Below are 16,154 nucleotides of genomic sequence, written 5' to 3'. Positions count from 1 at the left end.
GAAATGATAGAACCAGGCCATGGCGTCATTGTTCTCATGTTAGTATATAGCAAGTTGTTTGATCTGGACAAGTTAAAGAAGACTATAAGTTTGGTTGGACCTTGCTAAGCTAACCAGCTAAACCAAAACAACGCGCCGCACTACGATGCACCAGTAAATATTGTACTTCTCCTGTACAAATGCAACATATAGGGTGCTTACCCGGTTGCCCCAAATGTTAACTAGCAGTCCGGAGTCTTTGTGCAATGTATTAGTCCATGTTTTTCAATAAAGAAGTGTTTTAATCCCGTCTGTGGCCGAACGCCATTCCCCCCCTCCTTTATTCCCCTTTACCTTGAGTGTAATTCCGCTTTTGACCTGATGCGCCCCGTCACTACCGCCATTGGGAACTTCCAACAGAATCGTCCACAGACGGGATTAAAACACTTCTTTATTGATACTTACGGTCTAATACATTGCACAAAGACTCCGGACCGCTTATTAACATTTAGGGCGAACGGGTAAGCACCATGTGTATATTTTTTGTACATTTACGGGATTTACTGGTGAATGTCCAGCATTGAAAGTCAGCTATTTTCAACATGAATTAAAACGGAATGCAATATTGTAGGGCAGGGGTCTTCAACCTTTTCAGGCCAAGGACCCCCTTAACTGAGAGAGAGATGAAGCAGGTACCCCCTAGCTGAGAGAGCTATGAAGCAGGGACCCCCTAACTGAGAGAGAGATGAAGCAGGGACCCCCTAACTGAGAGAGAGATGAAGCAGGGACCCCCTAGCTGAGAGAGCTATGAAGCAGGGACCCCCTAACTGAGAGAGAGATGAAGCAGGGACCCCCTAACTGAGAGATAGATGAAGCAGGGACCCCCTAACTGAGAGAGCTATGAAGCAGGGACCCCCTAACTGAGAGAGAGATGAAGCAGGGACCCCCTAACTGAGAGAGCTATGAAGCAGGTACCCCCTAGCTGAGAGAGAGATGAAGCAGGGACCCCCTAACTGAGAGAGAGATGAAGCAGGGACCCCATAACTGAGAGAGAGATGAAGCAGGGACCCCATAACTGAGAGAGAGATGAAGCAGGGACCCCATAACTGAGAGAGAGATGAAGCAGGGACCCCCTAACTGAGAGATAGATGAAGCAGGGACCCCCTAACTGAGAGAGAGATGAAGCAGGGACCCCCTAACTGAGAGAGAGATGAAGCAGGGACCCCCTAGCTGAGAGAGAGAGATGAAGCAGGGACCCCCTAGCTGAGAGAGAGATGAAGCAGGGACCCCCTAACTGAGAGAGAGATGAAGCAGGGACCCCCTAGCTGAGAGAGAGATGAAGCAGGGACCCCCTAGCTGAGAGAGAGATGAAGCAGGGACCCCCTAGCTGAGAGAGCTATGAAGCAGAAGCAGGGACCCCCTAACTGAGAGAGAGATGAAGCAGGGACCCCCTAACTGAGAGAGCTATGAAGCAGAAGCAGGGACCCCCTAACTGAGAGAGAGATGAAGCAGGTACCCCCTAGCTGAGAGAGCTATGAAGCAGGGACCCCCTAACTGAGAGAGAGATGAAGCAGGGACCCCCTAACTGAGAGAGAGATGAAGCAGGGACCCCCTAGCTGAGAGAGCTATGAAGCAGGGACCCCCTAACTGAGAGAGAGATGAAGCAGGGACCCCCTAACTGAGAGATAGATGAAGCAGGGACCCCCTAACTGAGAGAGCTATGAAGCAGGGACCCCCTAACTGAGAGAGAGATGAAGCAGGGACCCCCTAACTGAGAGAGCTATGAAGCAGGTACCCCCTAGCTGAGAGAGAGATGAAGCAGGGACCCCCTAACTGAGAGAGAGATGAAGCAGGGACCCCATAACTGAGAGAGAGATGAAGCAGGGACCCCATAACTGAGAGAGAGATGAAGCAGGGACCCCATAACTGAGAGAGAGATGAAGCAGGGACCCCCTAACTGAGAGATAGATGAAGCAGGGACCCCCTAACTGAGAGAGAGATGAAGCAGGGACCCCCTAACTGAGAGAGAGATGAAGCAGGGACCCCCTAGCTGAGAGAGAGAGATGAAGCAGGGACCCCCTAGCTGAGAGAGAGATGAAGCAGGGACCCCCTAACTGAGAGAGAGATGAAGCAGGGACCCCCTAGCTGAGAGAGAGATGAAGCAGGGACCCCCTAGCTGAGAGAGAGATGAAGCAGGGACCCCCTAGCTGAGAGAGCTATGAAGCAGAAGCAGGGACCCCCTAACTGAGAGAGAGATGAAGCAGGGACCCCCTAACTGAGAGAGCTATGAAGCAGAAGCAGGGACCCCCTAACTGAGAGAGAGATGAAGCAGGTACCCCCTAGCTGAGAGAGCTATGAAGCAGGGACCCCCTAACTGAGAGAGAGATGAAGCAGGGACCCCCTAACTGAGAGAGAGATGAAGCAGGGACCCCCTAGCTGAGAGAGCTATGAAGCAGGGACCCCCTAACTGAGAGAGAGATGAAGCAGGGACCCCCTAACTGAGAGATAGATGAAGCAGGGACCCCCTAACTGAGAGAGCTATGAAGCAGGGACCCCCTAACTGAGAGAGAGATGAAGCAGGGACCCCCTAACTGAGAGAGCTATGAAGCAGGTACCCCCTAGCTGAGAGAGAGATGAAGCAGGGACCCCCTAACTGAGAGAGAGATGAAGCAGGGACCCCATAACTGAGAGAGAGATGAAGCAGGGACCCCATAACTGAGAGAGAGATGAAGCAGGGACCCCATAACTGAGAGAGAGATGAAGCAGGGACCCCCTAACTGAGAGATAGATGAAGCAGGGACCCCCTAACTGAGAGAGAGATGAAGCAGGGACCCCCTAACTGAGAGAGAGATGAAGCAGGGACCCCCTAGCTGAGAGAGAGAGATGAAGCAGGGACCCCCTAGCTGAGAGAGAGATGAAGCAGGGACCCCCTAACTGAGAGAGAGATGAAGCAGGGACCCCCTAGCTGAGAGAGAGATGAAGCAGGGACCCCCTAGCTGAGAGAGAGATGAAGCAGGGACCCCCTAGCTGAGAGAGCTATGAAGCAGAAGCAGGGACCCCCTAACTGAGAGAGAGATGATGCAGGGACCCCCTAACTGAGAGAGCTATGAAGCAGAAGCAGGGACCCCCTAACTGAGAGAGAGATGAAGCAGGGACCCCCTAACTGAGAGATAGATGAAGCAGGGACCCCCTAACTGAGAGAGAGATGAAGCAGGGACCCCCTAACTGAGAGAGAGATGAAGCAGGGACCCCCTAGCTGAGAGAGAGATGAAGCAGGGACCCCCTAGCTGAGAGAGAGATGAAGCAGGGACCCCCTAACTGAGAGAGAGATGAAGCAGGGACCCCCTAGCTGAGAGAGCTATGAAGCAGAAGCAGGGACCCCCTAACTGAGAGAGAGATGAAGCAGGGACCCCCTAACTGAGAGAGCTATGAAGCAGAAGCAGGTACCCCCTAGCTGAGAGAGAGAGATGAAGCAGGGACCCCCTAACTGAGAGAGAGATGAAGCAGGGACCCCCTAGCTGAGAGAGAGATGAAGCAGGGACCCCCTAGCTGAGAGAGAGATGAAGCAGGGACCCCCTAGCTGAGAGAGCTATGAAGCAGAAGCAGGGACCCCCTAACTGAGAGAGAGATGAAGCAGGGACCCCCTAGCTGAGAGAGCTATGAAGCAGAAGCAGGGACCCCCTAACTGAGAGAGAGATGAAGCAGGGACCCCCTAGCTGAGAGAGAGATGAAGCAGGGACCCCCTAACTGAGAGAGCTATGAAGCAGAAGCAGGTACCCCCTAGCTGAGAGAGCTATGAAGCAGAAGCAGGGACCCCCTAACTGAGAGAGAGATGAAGCAGGGACCCCCTAACTGAGAGATAGATGAAGCAGGGACCCCCTAACTGAGAGAGATGAAGCAGGGACCCCCTAGCTGAGAGAGATGAAGCAGGGACCCCCTAGCTGAGAGAGAGATGAAGCAGGGACCCCCTAACTGAGAGAGAGATGAAGCAGGGACCCCCTAGCTGAGAGAGAGATGAAGCAGGGACCCCCTAACTGAGAGAGATGAAGCAGGGACCCCCTAGCTGAGAGAGAGATGAAGCAGGGACCCCCTAGCTGAGAGAGAGATGAAGCAGGGACCCCCTAGCTGAGAGAGCTATGAAGCAGAAGCAGGGACCCCCTAACTGAGAGAGAGATGAAGCAGGGACCCCCTAACTGAGAGATAGATGAAGCAGAAGCAGGTACCCCCTAGCTGAGAGAGCTATGAAGCAGAAGCAGGGACCCCCTAGCTGAGAGAGCTATGAAGCAGGGACCCCCTAACTGAGAGAGAGATGAAGCAGGGACCCCCTAACTGAGAGATAGATGAAGCAGGGACCCCCTAACTGAGAGAGCTATGAAGCAGAAGCAGGTACCCCCTAGCTGAGAGAGAGATGAAGCAGGGACCCCCTAACTGAGAGAGAGATGAAGCAGGGACCCCCTAACTGAGAGAGAGATGAAGCAGGGACCCCCTAACTGAGAGAGAGATGAAGCAGGGACCCCCTAACTGAGAGAGAGATGAAGCAGGGACCCCATAACTGAGAGAGAGATGAAGCAGGGACCCCCTAACTAGTATTTTCAGACATTTAACCACTTAAACCGCCAATACTTAGTAAACTTTCACTCTGTACTTGGTCTGCTCTTTTTTCCCCTCTTTGCCGAAAATAGCAGATCTACAAGCTCACAACTCCTCGCAGCGTGAGGCGCTGTGAGCTTGTATATCTGCTATTTTTGGCTAAAGTTGTCCTTAGAATAGGGATGCTAGGGTTCAAGTGGTTAATGTAAAAGACAATGATCCTATCGCACAGAGATTTGGCAGACCCCCTGTAGCAACTCTGAGGACCCCCTAGGGGTCCTCAGAGTTGTCCTGATAAATGGTTACTCTCTCCTGATTTTCTGTTTCTCTCTTTGAAGATTTTAATATGCAGAGGTTTGAGGACCTTCTATGGCAGTGGTTCTCAACCTGTGGGTTGTGACCCCAGGGGGCTCCCCACATTATTTTGGGGGAGTCCCCAGATGACAGTGAAGTGACAATTAAGGACTTTTAAGACCTTTTTAATACCAAAGAAAATGACAAAGAAAAAAGACCATTACTGCATTCAAAGTAATCAACAGACTATTCTATTAAAACAGGTAAAACATTGGCCAAATTGGCAAATAATGTAAGAAAAAGGCAACAATTATGAAAATAGTCGATCTACAAGTTCACAACGCATCGTAACGCGGGGCGTTGTGAGCTTGTAGATCTGCTATTTTCATAATATTTATCTGTGGAACCGAGTCAAACAAAATGTATTTAATATCTGTTCTCACTGATAAATATGTTATGCGTGTCCCATTAATCTTCCTTAACCTTAACTTCCTTAACCAAACTGTTTGTTTGTTATTCTATTTAACCAGGAATAGTTTGGTGACCACCGGAGAGACGGGTGACAGCCGGAATGTAGACGGCATCCGGGAGCAGTATGGGTTGGCGCCCCAGCCTGTGTCTTCCGTGAGGAAGAAGCCCAACAAATCCACGGTGAGGCCTTTAAGGAGGGCCATTCAAGCAAGCCGCAAGGGGAGCCTGCAGTACCACCACGGGCCAAGAAACCATCACGCCAGAATGAAATGTTTGGAGTGGGGGAGTCTGGTGCAACGCTCAGGTCCTGGACCTGGTGAGGAGGAGCCCGGCCAGGAGGCCATCCACAGAGCCTAGCTAGCCCCTCCACGTGCAGAGCCTCTCTTCTCCCCCAGTCCCGGCAGAGTAGTTCCGGACAAGCGGATTGAGTGCCCTGCGATACTGGAACACTTTCTTTTGACAGACTGTTTCCCATATATTGGATTACCTCCGTTCGTGTGGATTATTTATACCCCTATTCGTTGATATACATTGTGGATTTGACCTTTAGTCAGCCATATGCATGCACTCTATTCAGGAAGGCAAAGGGCAGTGCCAGTTTCATCCCCTTTGCCATTGGGCTCCTTAATAAACCCTGATCCACCTCACCTGGTCGAACTGGACTTGCTTGCTAGCCCCCCCACGCACACGCACACAGGCACCTGGATGGACTCTGTGCTAATCATTCCATGGACTTGCATACATGCACGCACAAATCATGGGTGCGTTCGAAAATACAGCACTGAGCGCACTGGCCAATACAAACTAATAGGCGAGTGTGCTCCGGTGCGTAATTTTCGAACGCGCCCGAAGTCATACACAAACACATTCTGGGTGCTCCACCACAAGTGTGGAGAGGACATTGCTTTCTTTTAAAGTCTCTTTTAAATTTAGAATTTTATCTTTTATAGAATTGAAGTACTTTGCTAGGTGTTTTAATCTAATCTAATCTAATCATTATTAGCATACTTATAATGCCATATGATCTTCTTTATAATCCTGTATAATTATAGTCATAAGAACTAATAAATACTCATAATGCTTTATAACAATAAGCATGTCACAATATACAGCATTCTATAAGGACTTATACGGTCAAGTATAAATGCAATGTTATATGCTTGTAGCACTATAATTACAATGACATTATAAATAAGTATAAGCACTCCTAATGTAATCAGAACACTGTAGTCATATGGTCAAGTATTATGATACTTTATAATTACTGGTCACTCACTGACTTTTTTCCTTTGACCAGGATCATAGGCTTACTATAGTTCATTGTGTATTCTTAGATACAGATGCTGAGTGATAATACTATGGAGAGTTCTTCTGCATGCACATCAGCTATTTTTGCAATGTTTTAGTTAAAAGAGAAATTAAAAAGAAAATCTATGTTCATCACAATATTTGGTCCAATGTGTTATGTATGCATGTATGTTTATCTATCTAAACTGTTTGTTCACAAATGACACGTATGTTATTTAGATTGCATCCGGTTTGGCATGTTTACCTCTATCTTGCACTAAATTGTTTTCTTTGAACGATTAACTTTGTCCTGCAATTTGGTGAAATAAAAATTCTGCTTTTTGAATTGGATTGGAGTGATTGAATTCAACATAGTATATTATTATTAAATATATAGTATTTAGACTACAGCTCAGGGCTTGTTTCCATTAAGATCTTGTGCATTCAATGCATAGATACATACATATAAAGACAAACAATGATATAGCCTACAGTAATATGCTAAACATATCATATATACGAGTAGTAATAAGACAGAAAGATATGTACTGTAAACAGTTTGGAGTTTGTTTCCGGTGATGAGCTTAGACTTTTTACAGGGGCCAGTTACAATTTGCAGTCTTTTGGAAGAGGGTAAGTCCTCCACTTTGCTAATCCCATCGGTAGGTAGGTACATAAAGGGCATGACCTTTACACCATATAATCTTCCTATAATTTGAGTAAATTTGAGTAACCTCTGTCTGTCCGTCTTGGGTCGTGGTCTGTGTCGCGCCTGTGTTGCGCATGCGTCGCATCCACAGAGGGTGGAACTGCGCATACACAGTACAGTACAGTACAGTACAGTACAGTACAGACCGTACAGTACTGTATAGTACAGTACAGACAGTACAGTACAGCACAGTACAGCACAGTACAGTACAGTACAGTACCGTACCGTACAGTACAGTATGTACAGTACAGTACAGACCGTACAGTACAGTACAGTACACTACAGTACAGTATACTACAGTACAGTACAGACCGTACAGTACAGTACAGTATGTACAGTACAGTACAGTACAGACCGTACAGACCGTACAGTACAGTACAGTACAGTACAGTACAGTACGTACAGTACAGTACAGTACCGTACAGTACAGTACGTACAGTACAGTACAGAACGGAACTGCGCATGCGTCGCATGTGCCCGTGTGTGTGCGCACACGCTGGCTCTGTGTGTGCGTGTGCGCGCACGAGACGACTCGCGCTAAACGTTGCGTGTGTGTGTGTGTGTTTGCGACGGGACCCGGGGGGTTCCGCGACGGGGGGGTGTGTGGGGGGTTGCCCGTGGGGGGCGGGGGTTGCCCGTGGGGAGGGGTGACCGCAGGGGATGCCGCGGGGGGAGCAGATCCAGAATCTGTTGTCCGATTGTGTTTTCGCCCCCTAGTGGCCGAGATAATAGTGAAAAACTGTTCAAAAAGAGTAAAAACAAAATCGGACACCAGATTACGCATCAGCGCGCCGCCCCGAACGTGCTCGTATAACTCTCCTCACACACGGAGATACGGTTCTCTTAATTGATAGCTAATTGGTTAGCCTATCTCGCTTAATATCTCGAATACAATAAGGACTTAGAGTCCAATGTTCGGATATGTTGTTCAGCTCACCGAGACGCACGTGTGGATATCTTGTTTGTCCCTCTACGACAATTTTTTATTTCTGACTTTGTCTCTCAGTATGGGTCAACGTTTTACGCCTCTATGTACCTTGCGACAGTGTCAGAAGCAAACGTTAGAAGTGTCGTAGCGGGACAAACAAGACATCCACGCGTGCGTCTCGGCGAGCTGTACAACATATCCGAACGGCAGATTCTGAAAACGTATCGTTATGGATATATATTGTGTTATTGCGCGAAATACATTGAGATTAGACCCCAGCCAATTAAGGAGAACGGTAAGGCCGTGTGCAAGGAGAGTTATACGAGCGCGTTCGGGGCGGCACGCTGATGCGTAATCTGGTGTCCGATTTTGTTTTTACTCTTTTTGAACATTTTTTCACTATTATCTCGGCCACTAGTGGGCGAAAACACAATCGGACAACGGATTATGGATCTGCACCTCAGCCCGAACGCGCCAATATAACTTTCCTCACACACGAACATGTGGTTCTGAAAACTAGGGTTACGGGCCTTCTTGAATAACTTGGCCACTAGGGGGCGCCAACACGATCGGACAATGGATTCTTAATTAGCTCCTCAGCCCGAACGCGCAAACACACACACACACACGCAACGTTTAGCGCGAGTCGTCTCGTGCGCGCACACGCACACACAGAGCCTGCGTGTGCGCACATGCGACGCATGCGCAGTTCCGTTCTGTACTGTACGGTACTGTACTGTACGGACTGTACGTACTGTACGTACTGTACTGTACTGTACGGTCTGTACTGTACTGTACTGTACTGTACATACTGTACTGTACTGTACTGTACGGTCTGTACTGTACTGTACTGTACTGTACAGTCTGTACTGTACTGTACTGTACTGTACGGTCTGTACGGTCTGTACTGTACTGTACTGTACATACTGTACTGTACATACTGTACGGTACTGTACTGTACTGTACTGTACTGTACATACTGTACTGTACTGTACTGTACTGTACGTACTGTACTGTCTGTACTGTACTATACAGTACTGTACGGTCTGTACTGTACTGTACTGTACTGTACTGTGTATGCGCAGTTCCACCCTCTGTGGATGCGACGCATGCGCAACACAGGCGCGACACAGACCACGACCCAAGACGGACAGACAGAGGTTACTCAAATTTACTCAAATTATAGGAAGATTATATGGTGTAAAGGTCATGCCCTTTATGTACCTACCTACCGATGGGATTAGCAAAGTGGAGGACTTACCCTCTTCCAAAAGACTGCAAATTGTAACTGGCCCCTGTAAAAAGTCTAAGCTCATCACCGGAAACAAACTCCAAACTGTTTACAGTACATATCTTTCTGTCTTATTACTACTCGTATATATGATATGTTTAGCATATTACTGTAGGCTATATCATTGTTTGTCTTTATATGTATGTATCTATGCATTGAATGCACAAGATCTTAATGGAAACAAGCCCTGAGCTGTAGTCTAAATACTATATATTTAATAATAATATACTATGTTGAATTCAATCACTCCAATCCAATTCAAAAAGCAGAATTTTTATTTCACCAAATTGCAGGACAAAGTTAATCGTTCAAAGAAAACAATTTAGTGCAAGATAGAGGTAAACATGCCAAACCGGATGCAATCTAAATAACATACGTGTCATTTGTGAACAAACAGTTTAGATAGATAAACATACATGCATACATAACACATTGGACCAAATATTGTGATGAACATAGATTTTCTTTTTAATTTCTCTTTTAACTAAAACATTGCAAAAATAGCTGATGTGCATGCAGAAGAACTCTCCATAGTATTATCACTCAGCATCTGTATCTAAGAATACACAATGAACTATAGTAAGCCTATGATCCTGGTCAAAGGAAAAAAGTCAGTGAGTGACCAGTAATTATAAAGTATCATAATACTTGACCATATGACTACAGTGTTCTGATTACATTAGGAGTGCTTATACTTATTTATAATGTCATTGTAATTATAGTGCTACAAGCATATAACATTGCATTTATACTTGACCGTATAAGTCCTTATAGAATGCTGTATATTGTGACATGCTTATTGTTATAAAGCATTATGAGTATTTATTAGTTCTTATGACTATAATTATACAGGATTATAAAGAAGATCATATGGCATTATAAGTATGCTAATAATGATTAGATTAGATTAGATTAAAACACCTAGCAAAGTACTTCAATTCTATAAAAGATAAAATTCTAAATTTAAAAGAGACTTTAAAAGAAAGCAATGTCCTCTCCACACTTGTGGTGGAGCACCCAGAATGTGTTTGTGTATGACTTCGGGCGCGTTCGAAAATTACGCACCGGAGCACACTCGCCTATTAGTTTGTATTGGCCAGTGCGCTCAGTGCTGTATTTTCGAACGCACCCATGATTTGTGCGTGCATGTATGCAAGTCCATGGAATGATTAGCACAGAGTCCATCCAGGTGCCTGTGTGCGTGTGCGTGGGGGGGCTAGCAAGCAAGTCCAGTTCGACCAGGTGAGGTGGATCAGGGTTTATTAAGGAGCCCAATGGCAAAGGGGATGAAACTGGCACTGCCCTTTGCCTTCCTGAATAGAGTGCATGCATATGGCTGACTAAAGGTCAAATCCACAATGTATATCAACGAATAGGGGTATAAATAATCCACACGAACGGAGGTAATCCAATATATGGGAAACAGTCTGTCAAAAGAAAGTGTTCCAGTATCGCAGGGCACTCAATCCGCTTGTCCGGAACTACTCTGCCGGGACTGGGGGAGAAGAGAGGCTCTGCACGTGGAGGGGCTAGGCTCTGTGGATGGCCTCCTGGCCGGGCTCCTCCTCACCAGGTCCAGGACCTGAGCGTTGCACCAGACTCCCCCACTCCAAACATTTCATTCTGGCGTGATGGTTTCTTGGCCCGTGGTGGTACTGCAGGCTCCCCTTGCGGCTTGCTTGAATGGCCCTCCTTAAAGGCCTCACCGTGGATTTGTTGGGCTTCTTCCTCACGGAAGACACAGGCTGGGGCGCCAACCCATACTGCTCCCGGATGCCGTCTACATTCCGGCTGTCACCCGTCTCTCCGGTGGTCACCAAACTATTCCTGGTTAAATAGAATAACAAACAAACAGTTTGGTTAAGGAAGTTAAGGTTAAGGAAGATTAATGGGACACGCATAACATATTTATCAGTGAGAACAGATATTAAATACATTTTGTTTGACTCGGTTCCACAGATAAATATTATGAAAATAGCAGATCTAAAAGCTCACAACGCCCCGCGTTACGATGCGTTGTGAACTTGTTGCCTTTTTCTTACATTATTTGCCAATTTGGCCAATGTTTTACCTGTTTTAATAGAATAGTCTGTTGATTACTTTGAATGCAGTAATGGTCTTTTTTCTTTGTCATTTTCTTTGGTATTAAAAAGGTCTTAAAAGTCCTTAATTGTCACTTCACTGTCATCTGGGGACTCCCCCAAAATAATGTGGGGAGCCCCCTGGGGTCACAACCCACAGGTTGAGAACCACTGCCATAGAAGGTCCTCAAACCTCTGCATATTAAAATCTTCAAAGAGAGAAACAGAAAATCAGGAGAGAGTAACCATTTATCAGGACAACTCTGAGGACCCCTAGGGGGTCCTCAGAGTTGCTACAGGGGGTCCGCCAAATCTCTGTGCGATAGGATCATTGTCTTTTACATTAACCACTTGAACCCTAGCATCCCTATTCTAAGGACAACTTTAGCCAAAAATAGCAGATATACAAGCTCACAGCGCCTCACGCTGCGAGGAGTTGTGAGCTTGTAGATCTGCTATTTTCGGCAAAGAGGGGAAAAAAGAGCAGACCAAGTACAGAGTGAAAGTTTACTAAGTATTGGCGGTTTAAGTGGTTAAATGTCTGAAAATACTAGTTAGGGGGTCCCTGCTTCATCTCTCTCTCAGTTATGGGGTCCCTGCTTCATCTCTCTCTCAGTTAGGGGGTCCCTGCTTCATCTCTCTCTCAGTTAGGGGGTCCCTGCTTCATCTCTCTCTCAGTTAGGGGGTCCCTGCTTCATCTCTCTCTCAGTTAGGGGGTCCCTGCTTCATCTCTCTCTCAGCTAGGGGGTACCTGCTTCTGCTTCATAGCTCTCTCAGTTAGGGGGTCCCTGCTTCATCTATCTCTCAGTTAGGGGGTCCCTGCTTCATCTCTCTCTCAGTTAGGGGGTCCCTGCTTCATAGCTCTCTCAGCTAGGGGGTCCCTGCTTCTGCTTCATAGCTCTCTCAGCTAGGGGGTACCTGCTTCTGCTTCATCTATCTCTCAGTTAGGGGGTCCCTGCTTCATCTCTCTCTCAGTTAGGGGGTCCCTGCTTCTGCTTCATAGCTCTCTCAGCTAGGGGGTCCCTGCTTCATCTCTCTCTCAGCTAGGGGGTCCCTGCTTCATCTCTCTCTCAGCTAGGGGGTCCCTGCTTCATCTCTCTCAGTTAGGGGGTCCCTGCTTCATCTCTCTCTCAGCTAGGGGGTCCCTGCTTCATCTCTCTCAGTTAGGGGGTCCCTGCTTCATCTCTCTCTCAGCTAGGGGGTCCCTGCTTCATCTCTCTCTCAGTTAGGGGGTCCCTGCTTCATCTCTCTCTCAGCTAGGGGGTCCCTGCTTCATCTCTCTCAGCTAGGGGGTCCCTGCTTCATCTCTCTCAGTTAGGGGGTCCCTGCTTCATCTATCTCTCAGTTAGGGGGTCCCTGCTTCATCTCTCTCTCAGTTAGGGGGTCCCTGCTTCTGCTTCATAGCTCTCTCAGCTAGGGGGTACCTGCTTCTGCTTCATAGCTCTCTCAGTTAGGGGGTCCCTGCTTCATCTCTCTCTCAGCTAGGGGGTCCCTGCTTCATCTCTCTCTCAGTTAGGGGGTCCCTGCTTCTGCTTCATAGCTCTCTCAGCTAGGGGGTCCCTGCTTCATCTCTCTCTCAGTTAGGGGGTCCCTGCTTCTGCTTCATAGCTCTCTCAGCTAGGGGGTCCCTGCTTCATCTCTCTCTCAGCTAGGGGGTCCCTGCTTCATCTCTCTCTCAGCTAGGGGGTCCCTGCTTCATCTCTCTCTCAGTTAGGGGGTCCCTGCTTCATCTCTCTCTCTCAGCTAGGGGGTACCTGCTTCTGCTTCATAGCTCTCTCAGTTAGGGGGTCCCTGCTTCATCTCTCTCTCAGTTAGGGGGTCCCTGCTTCTGCTTCATAGCTCTCTCAGCTAGGGGGTCCCTGCTTCATCTCTCTCTCAGTTAGGGGGTCCCTGCTTCATCTCTCTCTCAGCTAGGGGGTCCCTGCTTCATCTCTCTCTCAGCTAGGGGGTCCCTGCTTCATCTCTCTCTCAGTTAGGGGGTCCCTGCTTCATCTCTCTCTCAGTTAGGGGGTCCCTGCTTCATCTATCTCTCAGTTAGGGGGTCCCTGCTTCATCTCTCTCTCAGTTAGGGGGTCCCTGCTTCTGCTTCATAGCTCTCTCAGTTAGGGGGTCCCTGCTTCATCTCTCTCTCAGTTAGGGGGTCCCTGCTTCTGCTTCATAGCTCTCTCAGCTAGGGGGTCCCTGCTTCATCTCTCTCTCAGCTAGGGGGTCCCTGCTTCATCTCTCTCTCAGCTAGGGGGTCCCTGCTTCATCTCTCTCTCAGTTAGGGGGTCCCTGCTTCATCTCTCTCTCAGCTAGGGGGTCCCTGCTTCATCTCTCTCTCTCAGCTAGGGGGTCCCTGCTTCATCTCTCTCTCAGTTAGGGGGTCCCTGCTTCATCTCTCTCTCAGTTAGGGGGTCCCTGCTTCATCTATCTCTCAGTTAGGGGGTCCCTGCTTCATCTCTCTCTCAGTTATGGGGTCCCTGCTTCATCTCTCTCTCAGTTATGGGGTCCCTGCTTCATCTCTCTCTCAGTTATGGGGTCCCTGCTTCATCTCTCTCTCAGTTAGGGGGTCCCTGCTTCATCTCTCTCTCAGCTAGGGGGTACCTGCTTCATAGCTCTCTCAGTTAGGGGGTCCCTGCTTCATCTCTCTCTCAGTTAGGGGGTCCCTGCTTCATAGCTCTCTCAGTTAGGGGGTCCCTGCTTCATCTATCTCTCAGTTAGGGGGTCCCTGCTTCATCTCTCTCTCAGTTAGGGGGTCCCTGCTTCATAGCTCTCTCAGCTAGGGGGTCCCTGCTTCATCTCTCTCTCAGTTAGGGGGTCCCTGCTTCATAGCTCTCTCAGCTAGGGGGTACCTGCTTCATCTCTCTCTCAGTTAAGGGGGTCCTTGGCCTGAAAAGGTTGAAGACCCCTGCCCTACAATATTGCATTCCGTTTTAATTCAAAATAGCTGACTTTCAATGCTGGACATTCACCAGTAAAGCCCGTAAATGTACAAAAAATATACACATGGTGCTTACCCGTTCGCCCTAAATGTTAATAAGCGGTCCGGAGTCTTTGTGCAATGTATTAGACCGTAAGTATCAATAAAGAAGTGTTTTAATCCCGTCTGTGGACGATTCTGTTGGAAGTTCCCAATGGCGGTAGTGACGGGGCGCATCAGGTCAAAAGCGGAATTACACTCAAGGTAAAGGGGAATAAAGGAGGGGGGGAATGGCGTTCGGCCACAGACGGGATTAAAACACTTCTTTATTGAAAAACATGGACTAATACATTGCACAAAGACTCCGGACTGCTAGTTAACATTTGGGGCAACCGGGTAAGCACCCTATATGTTGCATTTGTACAGGAGAAGTACAATATTTACTGGTGCATCGTAGTGCGGCGCGTTGTTTTGGTTTAGCTGGTTAGCTTAGCAAGGTCCAACCAAACTTATAGTCTTCTTTAACTTGTCCAGATCAAACAACTTGCTATATACTAACATGAGAACAATGACGCCATGGCCTGGTTCTATCATTTCGTGGTGTATATTTAACGATTTATATCTTATAAATGCATACACATAGAACAGACTTCACTTACCCTGAGAAGAAGTTTACATACAACAACAGTGCAGTGTGCAGTGCAGAAGTGGTCTGTATCCGGTCTAGCGGATACGGAAACTGAGATAATATATATTTTAATTAGAAATAGGTTTAATATGTATGGTAACTAGGCTATTTCAAGGTTGTGCCGGCCTGGTTCTCAACAGAAAACCCCTGCATTTAACATTCTAAATTATCTAAGCACAATTATTTATTTATTATTCATTATTATTATTATTATTATTATTATTATTATTATTATTATTATTATTATTATTATTATTATTATTTGATTCGGGATATATTAACAGCATCAACAACATTCAAAAAGGTGATTGCCTGGCCTTGAACAGAAAACCCCTGTGTTAAACACATACATAGATAGATAGATAGATAGATAGATAGATAGATAGATAGATAGATAGATAGATAGATAGTAGCAGCATTTATATGGTGGGAAGAAAGTTCGGTTTCAAAGTAGCCCTGACGAAACTTCAACCTGATGTTTGCACTTTTTCCATTTACGGCCCGCACATCTACATAAACGTTTAGATTTCAACTATACAGTGCTTAACCCATGGCCACGGACGTTACAATTATGTACGGTACCTAAAAAATACCCGTATATTCCGTGTTGTTCAATAAAAAGCATTTTAATCCGATTGGCTGCCATTTTCTCACAGAGTTATAATGTATCAGAGTGCAATACACCTCCCAACCAATAGGGTCGCGCAGTAAAAAGCATGAAGAAAATGGTCACCAATCGGATTAAAATGCTTTTTATTGAACAATACAAAAGATACAGGTATTTTTGAGGACCCGTACAGAATTTTAACATCCGTGGCCATTAGGTAAGCACTTTATATTTGAGATTTGAACGTTAATGTAGATGTACCGAGTGCAATGGAAAAAGTAGTGCAAAAAAAAAAAGGCTGAAGTTCAGCCATGACGCCCGTGACGG

At 47.0% G+C, this 16,154-nt stretch overlaps 1 protein-coding gene across 1 annotated transcript in view; it reads left to right on the top strand.

Annotated features, from left to right (window-relative positions):
• The window catches only part of LOC308080591 (uncharacterized protein), a gene marked incomplete at its 5' end in the record, with an annotated part of 33,889 nt that extends 27,582 nt beyond the window's left edge, over positions 1-6,307 (top strand). The window contains one exon of the mRNA XM_080422484.1: positions 5,394-6,307. Within this exon, the coding sequence (XP_080278610.1) occupies positions 5,394-5,691 (298 nt within the window). The 3' untranslated portion in view covers positions 5,692-6,307. The remainder of the gene's footprint in view (positions 1-5,393) is intronic.
• Between the last annotated feature and the right edge of the window lie 9,847 nt (positions 6,308-16,154).

This window comes from Gymnoscopelus braueri (assembly GCF_963280865.1).
Source record: "Gymnoscopelus braueri genome assembly, chromosome: 24".
In the NCBI taxonomy this organism is placed as follows: domain Eukaryota; kingdom Metazoa; phylum Chordata; class Actinopteri; order Myctophiformes; family Myctophidae; genus Gymnoscopelus; species Gymnoscopelus braueri.
Note: the sequence above shows the minus strand (reverse complement) of the source record. Positions and strands in the feature narration are given on the sequence as shown.